This window comes from Piliocolobus tephrosceles, chromosome 1 (assembly GCF_002776525.5).
Source record: "Piliocolobus tephrosceles isolate RC106 chromosome 1, ASM277652v3, whole genome shotgun sequence".
NCBI classification, from domain to species: domain Eukaryota; kingdom Metazoa; phylum Chordata; class Mammalia; order Primates; family Cercopithecidae; genus Piliocolobus; species Piliocolobus tephrosceles.
In genome coordinates, this window is record NC_045434.1 from 121,294,603 (window position 1) to 121,310,593 (window position 15,991).

The 15,991-nt window shown below is 37.6% G+C and overlaps 1 protein-coding gene across 4 annotated transcripts in view; it reads left to right on the forward strand.

Annotated features, from left to right (window-relative positions):
• Nucleotides 1-3,180: 3,180 nt before the first annotated feature.
• Nucleotides 3,181-15,991, forward strand: part of LRRC39 (leucine rich repeat containing 39) — a 31,488-nt gene continuing 18,677 nt past the window's right edge. For 2 of the 4 annotated variants that reach the window (XM_023191291.1, XM_023191289.1), the window contains exons 1-3: nt 3,181-3,355; nt 9,795-9,838; nt 14,211-14,403. In XM_023191291.1, coding sequence (XP_023047059.1) covers nt 14,291-14,403 — 113 coding nt within the window. In that variant the 5' untranslated portion in view covers nt 3,181-3,355; nt 9,795-9,838; nt 14,211-14,290. Of the gene's footprint in view, nt 3,356-7,171; nt 7,177-9,794; nt 9,839-14,210; nt 14,404-15,991 lie in introns of all 4 variants that reach the window. The other 2 variants (XM_023191290.1, XM_023191292.1) reach the window with 2 other exon arrangements.

Below are 15,991 nucleotides of genomic sequence, written 5' to 3' on the forward strand. Positions count from 1 at the left end.
GGCAATGATTTATTGGATAAGACACCAAAAGCATAGGCCGCAACAGAAAAAAAAAATAGACTGGGTGAAGTGGATCAGGCCTGTAATCCCAGTACTTTGGGAGGCAGAAGTGGGAGGATTGCTTGAGGCCGGGGTTGGAGGTTACAGTGAGCTATGATTGCGCCACTGCATTTCAACCTGGGAAACAGAGTGAGACCCTATCTCTTAAAAAAAGATAGACTGGATATCATAAAATTTTTTAAATTTGTGCATCAAAAGACACTATTAAGAGAGTAAAAAGGCAGCCCACAGAATGGGATAAAATATTTGCAAGTACTATATCTAATAAGAGATTAATATCCAGAATATTGTCATTCACTACTTAATGATGGGGATACCTTCTGAGAAAAGCCTCATTTGGTGATTTTGCCATTGTGAGAACAACATAGAGTGTATTCTATGAGGTAAAATATACATAACATTAAATTTACCACCTTGACCATTTTTAAGTGTACAGTTCAGTGGTATTAAACACATTCATAATATTGTGCAACCATCACCACCATCTATCTCCATAATTTTTTAATTTGTCCTTTTGTAACTGGCTTACTTAACCTAATGTCCTCAAGAATCATCCATGTCGTAGCCTTTGTCAGAATTCCAGAACTACGTTAAGAGTACTTGCCTAGTAAGGGAGTTGCTGCTGCTGACCCCAGAACCAGCTACATCTGCTGAGGTTAGGCAGCTCTTGCTGCCAAAACAAACCCCAGAATATACTGTCTTTGCTGCTACCCATGCCAGCAAAAATGGACACTAGCGACACAAATCACCCAAGCCCTTTGTTGGTGTATATAATTAGTGGAAACTTAGTAGTGTGTAAAATTAGTCACATACCCCATTCCAGTAGCAAGAGAGGCTGGGATTTTTTTTTTCCCCCTTCAAATTCTACCTTGGAAAGGTAGGATTCATGATGTGGGGGATTATAAAAATGTGGAGGGTGTTCAAAAGATTGTGGACAGTTATAAATGACAGATAGATATTCATTATGTAGTGCCTGTCTCTTCCTTCGCATTCACTTTCTACATCCCTCTAAAGTCACCAAAATTCTGGCTAATTTGCCTCATAAATAGCTCAGGCATCTATTCACTTTCTCTATCCTCCCTGACATTTCTTTAGTGTAAGTCACTCTATGGGGATGAGAAATAAGAGGTAGATAAGGGAAGGAGAAGACAGATGCCTTGAAATTTGTGAGTTCTCTATAAATACTGTCAAATTAAAATTTAATTGTAGGTAGTACCAAGGCAGAAGGAAATCTAAATTTTCTCCAAGGTAACAATATATTGTTCTTTTTAACTGAATCAAAATTCCCTGGATCTCTCTCTCTCTCTCTCTCTGTTTTTTTTTTTCTTTTTCTTCAGACAAGGAAGGCTCTGTTGCCCAGGCTGGAGTGCAGTGGCACCATCACAGCTTGACCTCTCTGGCTCAAAATATCCTCCCACCTCAGTCTCCCAAATAGCTGAGACTACAGGAACACACCACTACACCTGGCTAGTTTTCTTTTTCTTTTTTTTTTTTTTTTTTTCTTTTTATGGAGACAGGACCACCATGCCTGGCTACTTTCACTTCTTTATTTTTATTTTTTTGGTAGAGACAGCGTCTCGCTCTGTTGCTCAGGCTGGTCTCCAGCTCCTGGACTCAAGTGATCCTACCATCTTGGCCTCTCAAAGTGCTGGGACTACAGGTGTGAGATCTTGATTTTTACTTATGAACATATCCAAGCACTCCGTATGTGTTGGGTGGTGTACACTCTTGGGACAGGGAAGTTGGAGTTTCACTTGTGGCCATGGCTTCTTTACTCTTTCTGTGATCTTGAGCAGTCCCACAACTCTTAGAACTTAATTCATTATAGAAGTGTTAGAGAATTTCTGTGAGATAATCAGGCATGAATTTTTAAAGCACCAATATCGCTGAGATGTCCAAATGACTACATAAATTATGATCCACCTACATGCTAAACTGCTATGTAGCCATTAAAAAGAATGACGCTAGGCTGGGCGCGGTGGCTCAAGCCTGTAATCCCAGCACTTTGGGAGGCCGAGATGGGCGGATCACGAGGTCAGGAGATCGAGACCATCCTGGCTAACACGGTGAAACCCCGTCTCTACTAAAAATACAAAAAATTAGCCGGGCGAGGTGACGGGTGCCTGTAGTCCCAGCTACTCGGGAGGCTGAGGCAGGAGAATGGCGTGAACCCGGGAGGCGGAGGTTGCAGTGAGCTGAGATCCGGCCACTGCACTCCAGCCTGGGCGACAGAGCAAGACTCCGTCTCAAAAAAAAAAAAAAAAAGAAAAAAAAGAATGACGCTGCTCTAAATATACTATAAATATACTAATATGAAACAGTTTCCAAGATATCCTAAGTGAAGAAAAGACAGTATAGAACACTGTATATAGTATGCTACCGTTTTTGTAGGTGTTCATGCCTTCACATCTGTGTTACTTTTAAGGGATATAGGCATATTTAAGCTTGTAAATTCACAAGCCATCTTTGTAAGGGTACACAAAGAATTGGCAATAGTGGTTGCCTTCAGAGAAGAGAACTTGAAGAGAACCTCCCTACTGGAGGCAGGGATGGTGGAAGGGGTGGGGGATGGAGACGGTGGAGATTGAGCTTTTGAGTTTTGTTCCATGTGTATATATTATAAATTCAAAATAAAGATATAGTTTATTTTTTAAGAACCTGGAATTAAGTCCTATCTATGAAAACTGAAGAGATCAAAGTGAGAAGTAATTTAATTTGAAGCCCAGGTACAGCAGAAGTTTGGGGCTCCTCTGTTACTCATGCTTATCCACACCTTTACTTTTTCTTTTTCTAAAGCATCTGGGTCTTTAGCTCAAACTTATGCAGATCTGTGGTTTACTGGGTATAATTTTTGTTATGGCATACATCAACATATTCCAAGTTTCTCTGCTTGGATGGAATAGATGCATTAAATTTGGTGAAATGATTAAGTTGTGAAAAGTAGAAGGAGTTTGAATAGGCATTATTTTTCAGGATCTTAGAAATAGTTACGCCCGATAGTTTTATAATGTCTGTAGTATAGTTTTGCAGTTCACAGAATGCACTCACATACATTATCAGCTGATCCTTCGCAAAGAAGCCTCATGTGATTCTTTCTATTCTCAGCTTTGTCCATGAACTAAAATTAGAACTAGGCTGACATTACATTTCACTTGGTTACAGCTGACTGGGGATTTTAATCATTTGGAGCCACATTGAAAATAATTTCCCCCTGCAATCTACTCTTAACTGATAGTTACTAACTTTGGTTATGTGAGCTTCAGCATCCACTGATATTGGTAAGTATTTGACAATGGTGAGTATTTTTCAAAAATATTTTCCTTTATTCTTCACATATAAATAGATTGCTGTGTCTGTATTGGTCGAAATGTCCAAACGAACTGGAATAGAATTTAAAAGTTTTCTGTGGGGTGTTCATGGTCACTTACATAACTGTGGTCCTCTGGAAGATAGATTTCCACAGAAGTAAGAAACAATTCTTCTGCGATTCTTTTGCTATGCTTACCTCACTTGCCACACTATGTGCTTTTTTCTGTTATGGTAATAATCAAAGTAGAGAGCACAATCCTGTGCTGGAGGAAGAAATACATCATTATTGACTTGTGTTTCCCTAGGGGAAATTGATCGTTATAGGAAAACTGACGGATTAGCAACATTTAATGGCAAATGAGGAATTGAATTAGCAAATGGATGAATCGTTTTGTATGTCTAGTAAAATACATGTATAAGTGTAGATACTTGGGATTTTAAAAATATTTTTATTATTTGAGTATTTAGCAAAAACTTCAAACTTTCTTAAATCAGAGACAATAAATTGTAAATTGATTGTGATATGCTCAGGAAGTTGGATTACCAGCGTATGTATCCCAAGGTTTCTTCACAGCAAAGAGATCTCGCATTCTGTTCCTGAGTAAATTCGGCATGCCTTGCTTAGAGATTTTCTCAACAATTTCCTGCATATGCCAATTATTTTTTAATCTTGAAATTTTAAACTTTTTTCTGTAATATAGTTCTTTCTTTATCTGTCTCACACACATATATACTGCATAATATTAGTTTAAAAAATCAATAATTTAGAAGAGGTTAATAATGAAAAGCAATATTATCTATCCAATTCCTCTCTATCACCAGCCCTCTCTAGAAGTAATCATTTTAACCATTTTGGAATTCAGTTTTCAGTGCTTATCTCCATATTTCTTTTTCAAAGACAATTGCATGCTATTTTTAATCAACTTTAAACATTGACTGTGGGGCTTCATTATAAGAGGTGGGGATTAAGTTCCCTTACACTGCCATAGGGTTATATCCCTATTTTTAGCTTCTCTCTTGATTACCTTAATAACTTTAGGCAAATACTTTAATCTTTATTTCTTGTTCCATAAGGTATGGACAGTATCTGTTGATTCCCCACTTTGAAGATGTGGATATCGGTGTTCCTGTCATTTACTTCTTTTCCTCATTTCCTTCTTCCACATTCTGTTAAAAGTACTGTCACTTTTATATTTTCAAAATATAAGGCATTAATATTCTGTTCTGTAACCCTCAATAAGTCTTCCTTACCTTTTTATAGATTGATTTATTTCAAAAGTTTAAGACCAATACACAGGCTTTACTATGTAATTTCTGTTTTCTGTAGAGCCAACATTTCCTTCTCAGTATCGATGTCATATTCATTGTACCAAAGAAGAATGTTAAAATAGATTCTCCTTTCCTGCACTTCAATAGTTGCTAAAAAATCATGCCACATTTTGTTGGCTTTATATATAGACTGTGGTTTTCTTGTACAGTGTCTTCCTCAACACAATTTCTGACTGCCTTTCTTTTTGCTTATTGGGAGAAGAAATTTCATCTTTTCACCATATCTCCAATGTCACACAGTTTTTCCCCCTTAATTCTAGCTATTTTTATAATTCAATGGATGACTACTGCCATTGCTTTTTTTTTTTTTTTAGACAATTTCATTCTTGTTGCCCGGTCTGGAGTGCAATGGTGTGATCTCAGCTCACTACAACCTCTGTCTCCCAGGTTTAAGTGATTCTCCTACCTCAAGTCTCCCAAGTAGCTGGGATTACAGGCATGTGCCACCACACCCAGCTAATTTTATATTATTTTAGTAGAGATGGGGTTTCACCATGTTGGTCAGGCTGGTCTCAAACTCCTGACCTCAAGCAGTCCACCCACCTCAGCCTCCCAAACTGCTGGGATTACAGGCACGAGCCACCATGCCCAGCTATTGCTTTTAAAACATTGTTTTACTTTATTTTTAATTTTTTTAACTATCTTGAAAAACATTGCTGGGAACAGCCTTGTTCATGTTTCCTGGTGGAGACAAACCCTTCCTCTAGGTATATACCTTTGAATGGAATTGCTGGATCATAAGCTGTGCTTATCTTCAATATTAGTACATAAGTATTTCAAAATAGTTAATACTAATTTACAAGTTCACCAATATACTAGGAATGCGTGAGAATTTCTGTAAGTCAAATTCTTGTCAACATTTGGTATAGTCAGCCTTTTGAATTTTAGCCACTCTGACAGATGTTCATTGGTATCTCATTATGTTTTTATTAAGGTGGAGCACAACTTCATATGTTTTTGGTCATCTGGATTTTTTTTTTTCTCCACAGGGCAAGTTCTACCATTTGGATTTTATTTTTTGAAAATTTCCTGTTCAATTGTATTTTTTGTTGCCTTTTTCAATTGATTTTTAGGGGTTTGTTATATAATCTAGATGTAGTCCATTGGTGGTTACAAATATTGCCAATATCTTCCCCCACTAATGTACATGGTATTCTTTTTATTTTCTAAGTAATGTCTTTCAATAAGTTCTTAATTGTAATGTAGCCCACTTTATCAATCTGTGTTAGGCTGTTCTTGCATTGCTATAAAGAAATACCCGGCCAGGGCCAGGCACGGTGGCTCTCACCTGTAATCCCAGCACTTTGGAAGGCCGAGGCAGGTGGATCACAAGGTCAGGAGATGGAGACCATGGTGAAACGCTGTCTCTACTAAAAATACAAAAAATTAGCCAGGTGCAGTGGCAGGTGCCTATAGTCCCAGCTACTCAGAAGGCTGAGGCAGGAGAATGGTGTGAACCCGGAAGGCAGAGCTTGCAGTGAGCCGAGATCGCACCACTGCGCTCCAGCCCAGGCGACAGAGCGAGACTTCATCTCAAAAAAAAAAAAAAAAAAAAAAGGAATACCTGGCCAGGCACAGCAGCTCATGTCTGTGATCCTAGCACTAGCACTTCTGGAGGCCAATGCAGGTAGATCACTTGAGCCCAGGAGTTCAAGACCAGCCCGGAGAATATGGAGAGATCCTGTCACCACAAAAAAAAAAAAAAAAAAAAAAGCTGGCACGTTGTTTCTCTCCTGTAGTCCCAACTATTCTGAAGGCTGAGGCAGAGGGGCCCCAGGAGATCAAGGCTACCATAAGCCATGTTGTGCCACAATACTCCAGCCTTGGTAACAGAGTAAGGGCCTGTCTCAAAAAAAAAAAAAAAAAAAAAAAACCCACAAAACAAAGAAATACCTGAACTTGGGTAAATTATAAAGAAAAGAGGTTTAATTGGCTCATGGTCCTGCAGGCTTTACAGGAAGCATGGTGCTGGCATCTGGTTGGCTTCTAGTGAGGCCTCAGAGAGCTTTCAATCCTGGTGGAAGGCAAAGGAGGAAGCCTGCATCCCACAAGACCATAGCAGGAGCAAAAGAGGGAAACGGTGGAGGTGCCACACACTTAAAGAACCAGATCTCGCAAGAACTCCCTGTTTCAAGGACAGCACCATGCCATGAGGGATCCTCCTCCATGATCCAATCACCTCCTACCTAGCCCCACCTCCAACGCTGGGGATTACAGTTCAACATGAGATTTGGTGGGAACATATATTCAAACTATATAACAATCTTTTCCTTTATGAATATGCTTTGTATTCTGTTTTAAAAAGTGTTCTCTACTTTAAGGACATCAAGATAAGTCCTATATTGTCACCTAAATGCTTTATTTTTCTACTTTCACTTTTAGATCTACAATTCACATGGAATTAATTTTGGTAATATACAGATATTCAACTGTCCCAATATAATTTATCTTAAAAAATTGTTTCCATGGCCAGGTGTGGTGGCTCACACCTGTAATCCCAGCACTTTGGGAGGCCAAGGAAGGCAGATTACTTGAGCCCAGGAGTTCAAGACCAGCCTGGGCAACATGGTAATACCTCATCTCTACAAAAAATACATAAATTAGCTGGGTGTCATGGTGTGCGCCTGTAGTCCCAGCTACTTGGGAGGCTGAGGTGGGAGAATGGCTTGATCCCAGGAGGTGGAGGTTGCAGTGAGCCAAGATCATGCCACTGCTCTCCAGCTTGGGCAACAGAACCAGACCCTGTCTGAAAAAAAAAATATTTCCACAATTGTTGCAGGAAGTCAGGGACCCCAAATGGAGGGACCAGCTGGAACCATGGCAGAGGAACATAAATTGTGGAGATTTCATGGACATTTATCACTTCCCTAATAATACTCTTATAATTTCTTATGCCTGTCTTTACTTCAATCTCTGAACATAAATTGTGATGCTTTCCTGGACATTTATCAGTTCCCAAATAATACTCTTATAATTTCTTATGCCTGTCTTACTTTAATCTCTTCACCCTGCTATCTTCATAAGCTGAGAATGTACGTCACCTCAGGACCACTGTTGTACAACTTGATTGTAAAACGTGTGTTTGAACAATATGAAATCAGTGCACCTTGAAAAGGGACAGAATAACAGCGATTTTTCAGGGAACGAGGGAAGACAACCATATGGTCTCACTGCCTGCGGGACGGGAAGAATAGAGCCATATTTTTCTTCTTGCAGAGAGCCTGTAAATGGACGTGCAAGTAGTAGAGATATCACTAAATTCTGTTCCTAGTAAGGAATATAATATTAAGACCCTAAAAAAAGAATGCATTCCCGTGGGGAGATCTATAAACGGCCACTCTGGGAGTGTCTGTCTTATGCGGTTGAGATAAGGACTGAAATACGCCCTCATCTCTTGCAGTACCCTCAGGCTCATTAGGGTGGGGAAAAACCCCACCCTGGTGAATTTGAGGTCAGACCAGTTATCTGCTCTCGAACCCTGTTTTCTGTTGTTTAAGATGTTTATCAAGACAATACATGCACAGCTGAACATAGACCCTTATCAGGAGTTTTTGATTTCGCCCTTTGCCTTGTGATCTTTGCTTTGCCCTTCACCTTGTGATCTTTATTGGCCTCAGAAGCATGTGATCTTTGTGACCTACTCCCTGTTCGTGCATCCCCTCCCCTTTTGAAGTCCTTAATAAAAACCTGCTGGTTTTGCAGCTCAGGTGGGTATCACGGACCTACCGATATGTGATGTCACCCCTGGCGGCCCAGCTGTAAAATTCCTCTCTTTGTTCTCTTTCTCTTTATTTCTCAGACCAGCCAACACTTAGGGAAAATAGAAAGAACCTACATTGAAATATTGGGGGCAGGTTCTCCCGATACACAATGTTCTGCAGTGTCTATGTGTATATGAGTCTGTTTCTGGGGTTCCTTATTCAGGTTCACTGATATGTTTGTCTATTGCACCAATAACATTATCTAGTACTATAGCTTTAAAAGAGATCTTGATGAATGTAGAATAAATCCTCCCACTCCAGTTTTCTTTGGCAAGCCTGTCTGGGGTTTTGTATCTTAAGAACTGTCATTAAAAATTAGAAACTGATTGTCAAGTTGTTCATCTCCTTCTCCACATGAAATTTGTATTAAGACCGATTATAGTTCAATGTGGGGATAATTGACATTTTTACAGATTGAGTCTTTCAATCAATGAATATGATGCATATCTCTTCATTTATTTAGGTCTTCTTTAATTTCACTCTGATTTTTAGTTTTCTGCATAGAGGTTTTACACATCCTGTTTATTGTTAAGAATTTGATTTTTATGCTATTGAAAATAGTATATTTTTGGCCAGGTGCAGTGGCTCATGCCTGTAATCTCAGCACTTTGGGAGTCTGAAGAGGGTGGATCATGAGGTCAGGAGATTGAGACCAGCCTGGCTAACATGGTGAAACCCCGTCTCTACTAAAAAAATACAAAAAAATTAGCCAGGCATGGTGGTGGGTGCCTGTAGTCCCAGCTACTCAGGAGGCTGAGGCAGGAGAATGGCATGAAACCAGGAGGCAGAGCTTGCAGTAAGCTGAGATTGTGCCATTGCACTCCAACCTGGGTGATAGAGCGAGACTCCGTCTCAAAAAAAAAAAGTATATTTTAAGAATTTAATATCAATTTTCTGCTGGAATATGGGACACATACTTGATTTTTCAAAATATTGAATTGCCAGAAATCTTGCTAAATTCTATATATTTAGTTGTAGATTCTCTTGGATTTTCTAGTTCATAATTGTACTCATGAAAAATGTCCTTTTGTTTTTTATTCCTTTTCAAACTTTAAGCCTTTTATTTCTTTTTTTTGCTTTTATGCAAAGGGTAGAGCCATCATACAGTATTGAATGGAAGTAGTGACAGCAGACATCTTTTTCTAATTTTAAATGAAAGGCTTTCAATGTTACACTATTAAGTATGATTGCTGCAGATTTTTGTTAGATATACTTGGTTAGGTTAAAGAAATTATCTTCTACTTATAGTATGTTAAGACTTACTTTCAATCACATGATATTAAATTTTAATAATTTTCTACATCTATTGGAATGATCTTTTTTTTTCTCTTCTAGTCTATTACTTCAGAATATTACATTAATTGATTTCTCAAACAAAGGTAAGCAAACAAATCTTAATCTCTGGAATAAATACAACATGGCTATAATGTATCTTCTTTTTTTGTTTGTTTTCAGACAGAGTCTGGCTCCGTTGCCCAGGTGGGAGTGCAGTGCTGCCATCTCAGCTCACTGCAACCTCTGCCTCTTGGGTTCAAGCAATTCTCCCACTTCAGCCTCCCAAGTAGCTGGGATTACAGGTGCATGCCACCACACCTGGCTGATTTTTGTATTTTTTCTTTTCTTTTCTTTTCTTTTGGAGACAGATTCTCGCTGCATCACCCAGGCTGGAGTGCAGTGGCATGATCTTGGCTGGCTGCAACCTCCTAATTTTTTTGTATTTTAGTAGAGACGGGGTTTCACTGTGTTGCCTATGCTGGTCTCGAACTCCTAAGTTCATGCAATCTGCCTGCCTTGGCCTCTCAAAGTGCTAGGATTACAGGCATGAGCCACCACGCCTGGCCTTTGTTGTATTTTTTTTTAGTAGAGACAGGGTTTCACCATGTTGTCCAGGCTGATCTTGAATGCCTGAGCTCAAGTGATCTGCCCACCTTGGCCTCCCAAAGTACTGGAATTACATGCGTGAGCCACTGCTCCTGGCCAGTATTTTCTTTTTCCTACATTGCCAGATATTGTTTGCCAGTATATGGTTTAGGACTTTTCTCCATAATATATTTGCTAGTGAGATTAGCCTGTATTTTTCTTTCTAGAATTACCATTCTTAGGGTTTGGTATCAAGGGTATGCTAATCTCATAATCTGAATTGGGGAGTATTTCTTTTGTATTCTCAGGAAGAGTTCATGCTATGATTAGTGTTATTTTTACCCCTCAAATGCTTGGTAGAATTTGCCATTGAAGGCATCTCTAGGACCAGCATTTTGTTTGTGGAGAGATTTTAGATTATTATTACTATATTCTATTGTGTCATTTTAAAATTTTATACGTGTATGTGCTTATCTATAATATTCCCTTTCTTCTGTTTTCTTTGTGTTTGTTTTGCTTTATCTAGCTTCTTGAGATGGATGTAAATTTTTTAGCCTCATTTCTTCTAAAATGTATACTTAAGGCTAGAAATTTCCCTCTACTACATTACCTGTATTGCATACATTTTGATTTGTGGTATTTTTGTTAATTCAGTTCAGAATGCCTTCTAATTTCATGATGATAGCTTCTTTGACTATAGGTTATTTAGAAGTGTGTTTCGTGTATGGGTGCAGTAGCTCACGCCTGTAATCCCAGCACTTTGGGAGGCTGAGGTGGGAGGATCATTTGAGCCCAGGAGTTTGAGACCAGCCCGGGCAACATAGCAAGACCCCTGTCTTTACAAAAAATAAAATTAAAAAAAAAACAGCCGAGCATGGTTGCACACATCTGTAGTCCCAGCTACTTGGAAGGCTGACGCAGGAGGATTACTTAAGTCCTGGAGTTTGAGGCTGCACTGAGCTGAGATTGCACCTCTGCACTCCAGCCTATGCAACAGAACAAGACCATGTCTCAAAAAAAAAAAAAAAAAAAAAAAGGAAAGAAATTTTAAAAAAGCATGTTTCTTTAGCTGAAATAATATAGGCTTTTTTTCCCCAGGTATCTTTTCATTATTGATTTCTAGCAAGTTTATATTTTGATTAGAAAAAAACTTTATGCTACTTTAATCCCTTGAAATTGACTGAGACTTGCTGTATGACTCTAAATATGAGATTTTTTTTCTGTGACTCTTCCATGTGTTTTTTAAAGCATAATGTATTCTGTCATTGTAGGATATAGTTCTTTATTTATCATTTAAGTAAGTTTATTCATTGTGTGGTTCAAATCTTCAGCATTCTTCCTAAGTTTCAAACTGCTTGTGCAATCAATTGCTGAAAGAATGGTTAAAATCTCCCACTTCAATTCTGGATTCCTTGATTTTTCCCTTTAGTTCTGTCAATTTTCTTTTGTATTTGGAAGCCATGGTATTAAAGGCATATAATTTAAAGTTGTTTTGTATTTCTTGTGGATTGAATCTTTTATTATGATATGATTGATCTTTTATATCTATAAAGTATTTGTGCCTAAAGTCTATTTTGTCTGCTATTAATATATTGATATAGCCTTCTTCTGCTTAGTGTTTGCATAGTATATCTGAAAAAATGTAATTGATTAGCCAGACATGGTGGCACATTCCTATACGTCCAGCTACCTGAGAGTCTGAGGCAGGAGGATCACTTAAGCCCAGAGGTCAAGGCTGCAGTGAGTCATATCCCGCCAATGTATTCAAGCCTGGGAGATAGAGTGAGACCCTGTCTCAAAAGAGCAAAGAAGGAAAGAAGAAAAGGACGGAGGGAGGGAAGGAGGAAGGAAGAAAGGAAAGAAATGAAGATATAAAAAAAGAAAAAATTAATTGAAATATAATTCATATACAAATTCTCTTTCAGTGTACAGCTCGGTAGTTTTATTGAAGAGTTGTACAATCATCACCACTAATTCTAGAATATTTTCATCACCCAAAAAACTGTACAGTTAGCAGCCATTCCCTATTTCCCCCTCTACAAATCCCCTGGGTACCATAAAGCTACTTTTTGAATCTATAGATTTGCCTATTTTGGACATTTCATATAAATGAGATCATATATGCGGTCTTTTGTGTCTCACTTCTTTCACTTAGCATAATTTTATTCAAAGTTTATTTATGCTGTGGCATGTATCTATACTTCACTCATTTTTATGGCTAAATAATATTCCATTGTATGAATATACCACATCTTGTTTATCGATTCATCAGTAGAGGCCATTTGTGTTGTTACCACTTTTTAGCTATTATGAATACTGTTTCTATCAACATTCATATAAAGGATTTTGTGAGAATGTATGTTTTCATTTCTGTTGGGTATATACCTAGGAGTGGATCTTTTCCTGTTCTTGTACTGTCCACTTTTCTCTATTTCTATATTTTAGGTGTGCCTCTCATAAACAATACTCAGGATTTTGTCTTTTCTTTAACTGGACAACCTTTGTATATTAACTTGGAAGACTTAATCATCAGGGAAGTACAGATTATGACCACCCTGGGATATTGCTTTATGCAGCAGTGGATGTATATCAACGGGGACCCTTACACAGTGGTAGTAAGAGTATAAATGGGCACAATCAACTTGGAAAACAATTTGGCTCTATGATCCTGATCTAGCAATTCTAATTCTAGATATGTACCCAATAGAAATAATTCCACTTGAACACCAAGAAGATAAAAACAATAATTTTAGAAAAAATATTGCTTATAATAGCAAAGCTCTGGGACCCAAATATTCACATTCATTAGAATGGATTAACTGTGACATAGCTATATATTTTGGAGATCATGGCATATGAATATATAAGATACTTTTCCTTTTTTTGAGCTATATAATTTCCCATGATACGGGTAGACTATAGTTTACTGATGAAATGTTAGATTGTTTCCAATATTTTGCTGTTATGAAAAACACTGCGAATAACTTCAGATAAATTGCTAGAAGTGTGGATGAGCATTTGTGAGATTGATAAATATTGTCAAGTTTCTCTCCATGCAGAATATAATAATATCACCACTGATGCAGATAAGTGTCTGTTTCCCTATGTTGTTGCAAATTTTATTGCTTTCTTTTCCAACTACATTACTTTCTATTTACTTTACTTCCATTATGGTTTTCCTATAACATTGAATAGAAGTGATTGTGGATGTCTTTGTATTCCTGAATTTGAAAGGAAATAATTCAAATAATTGTGAATCAAATTCTTTGATTATTGCTAATTTGGTAAAAAATCAATACGATTATTTTAAGGCCATAGGATATTCCATAAAAATGTACCTACCATAATTTACATAACCATTCTCCTATTATTGAGTATTTTCCTCTCATTTCTGAGATTCAGGTCAAAATCCTTAATACTGCATCTGTCTATTTGCAATTTATTTTACACAAAAGAAAACAATCCCAATATGTTATCATTTAACTAAATTTCCACTTGTGTACATGGTGTCCTGATTAGATTGATGTCTCAAGATTCCAGTCTTTTTAAAAATCTCCATTATTTAACCATTTTCCCTATAATTGGACATGAAGACTAGTCGCAGTTTTTCATTATTGTGAACTACATAGTAACAAAGGAATCATATATTAGATATGAGACCCCAAGAAAATTGTTCATCTTCTTTAAAGCTTAATTTTCTCATCTATATATTAGTCAATAAAAGTACCCTATATTACAGTATTTTATGAGAATTTTAAAGTATGATATGGCATGTAAAGTATATAAAATAGTTTTTGGAGCATGGAATGTGCTCTAAAATATTAGCTATTATGATCATTATGGTACTCAATGAACGGTCTGAAACATTGCTTTTTTCTCTGATACAATTAGGTCCTTTCTGAAATGGTACCTATGATTCAGCTATTCAAAACCTAATGAAGTTGGTGACTATATGACAATGTGGAGAAATCATGACAGAAAATGTGGTTTGTACTGGGGCTGTCAATGCTGTAAAGGAAGTTTGGGAAAAAAGAATAAAGAAACACAATGAAGACCTGAAGCGAGAGAAGGAATTTCAACACAAGTATGCTAAAACATATTTATTATTTTGAATTAGTGAAAATTAACATTATCATCACCATAAAAAAAGAGCATTCTAAATGCCTTATTATTGAATTTGATATAGAATTTGATTTACTGAAAACTCAAAATATAGTTAAAGAAAAAAGCTGACTCAATTAAATTTGTCTATGTGATAGGAGTCACAAAAAATACAAATGTGAAAATAGTAGCTATCTTATACCCTCATAGTACTCTGTTTAACATTCATCAAAGTTTGACTAGTATCATATAGTGTAATTTTCAGGATTGTATGTTCAGCATTAACATGCCCTAGGATCTAAAACATTTGGCAGTAGAAGGTAGAGTAGATTCTCATTTATTTGAATAGTCGTGTGCTCTAGCTAGAGCTGCTGGATCACTTGATTCCTTGATCTGGGCTATATTTATTTGACTCTCATTTCCTCTGCCTTCATTTTATCTTACCTACTTTCCTGATTGGATATCTCCCAAAAGTATTATACTAATCCTGCAAAAATAGTCCCTTTCCTTATAGATTCATCTAGCTCCATACAATTCTCATTCATTGTCTCTTTCTATTATTATCATTATTATTTTTGAAATGGAGTCTCACTCTGTTGCCCAGGCTGGAGTGCAATGGCATGATCTCAGCTCACTGCAACCTCCACGTCCCAGATTCAAGTGATTCTCTCTGCCTCAGCCTCCCAAGTAGCTGGGATTACAGGCACATGCCACCACACCACAACTAAGAATTTTTGTATTCTTAGTTGAGACGGGGTTTCGCCATGTTGGCCAGGCTGGTCTTGAACTCCTGACCTCAGGTGATCCACCCACCTTGGCCTCCCAAAGTGCTGGGATTACAGGCATTGGGTCACCATGCCCAGCCATTGTCTCTTTCTAAACATTAAATTAGCAAATGTTATTTGCCAATGTCAGTTAGCAAATAACAGAAAATTCAGCTGAAGAGGGCTTAAGTGATAGGGAAGTGAGGCTGTTCTGAAGATAGTCAATGCAAAGCCTCAACATCTTTTAAAAGTCAGCTTTTTTTTTTTCACCTTCCACTGTTAATCCCTGTGTCAGTTTGATCCTCAGATTAGCTTCCTTCAATGTTACTAGATGACTGATGCACTAGTAACATTGTGCATAACATCAGTCATCAGTCATCAACTAGGCATCACAGCCAATCATCATTATGTTTTCAGAAAAGTGGAAACTATATTTTTCTATTTCTTCTTTAAGAATAAGGAAATCTTTCACAGAGGGTTTCCAACAAACCTCTCCTTCACCTCTCATTCGCCAAAATTGGATCAGTTGTACACATCTAACCCAATTACCTTCTAGGGGAATGAGACTGATTGGTTTAGACAAATTAAGATTCATCCCTAATGTATTAGTCCGTTTTCATGCTGCTGATAAAGACATACCTGAGACTGGGTAATTTATAAAGGAAAGAGGCTTAACTGACTCACAGTTCCACAAGGCTGGGGAGGCCTCACAATCATGGTGGAAGATGAAGGAAGAGCAAAGGGACATCTTACATGGCAGCTGGCAAAGCAAGAATGAGAACCAAGTGAAAGGGTAAACCTCTTATA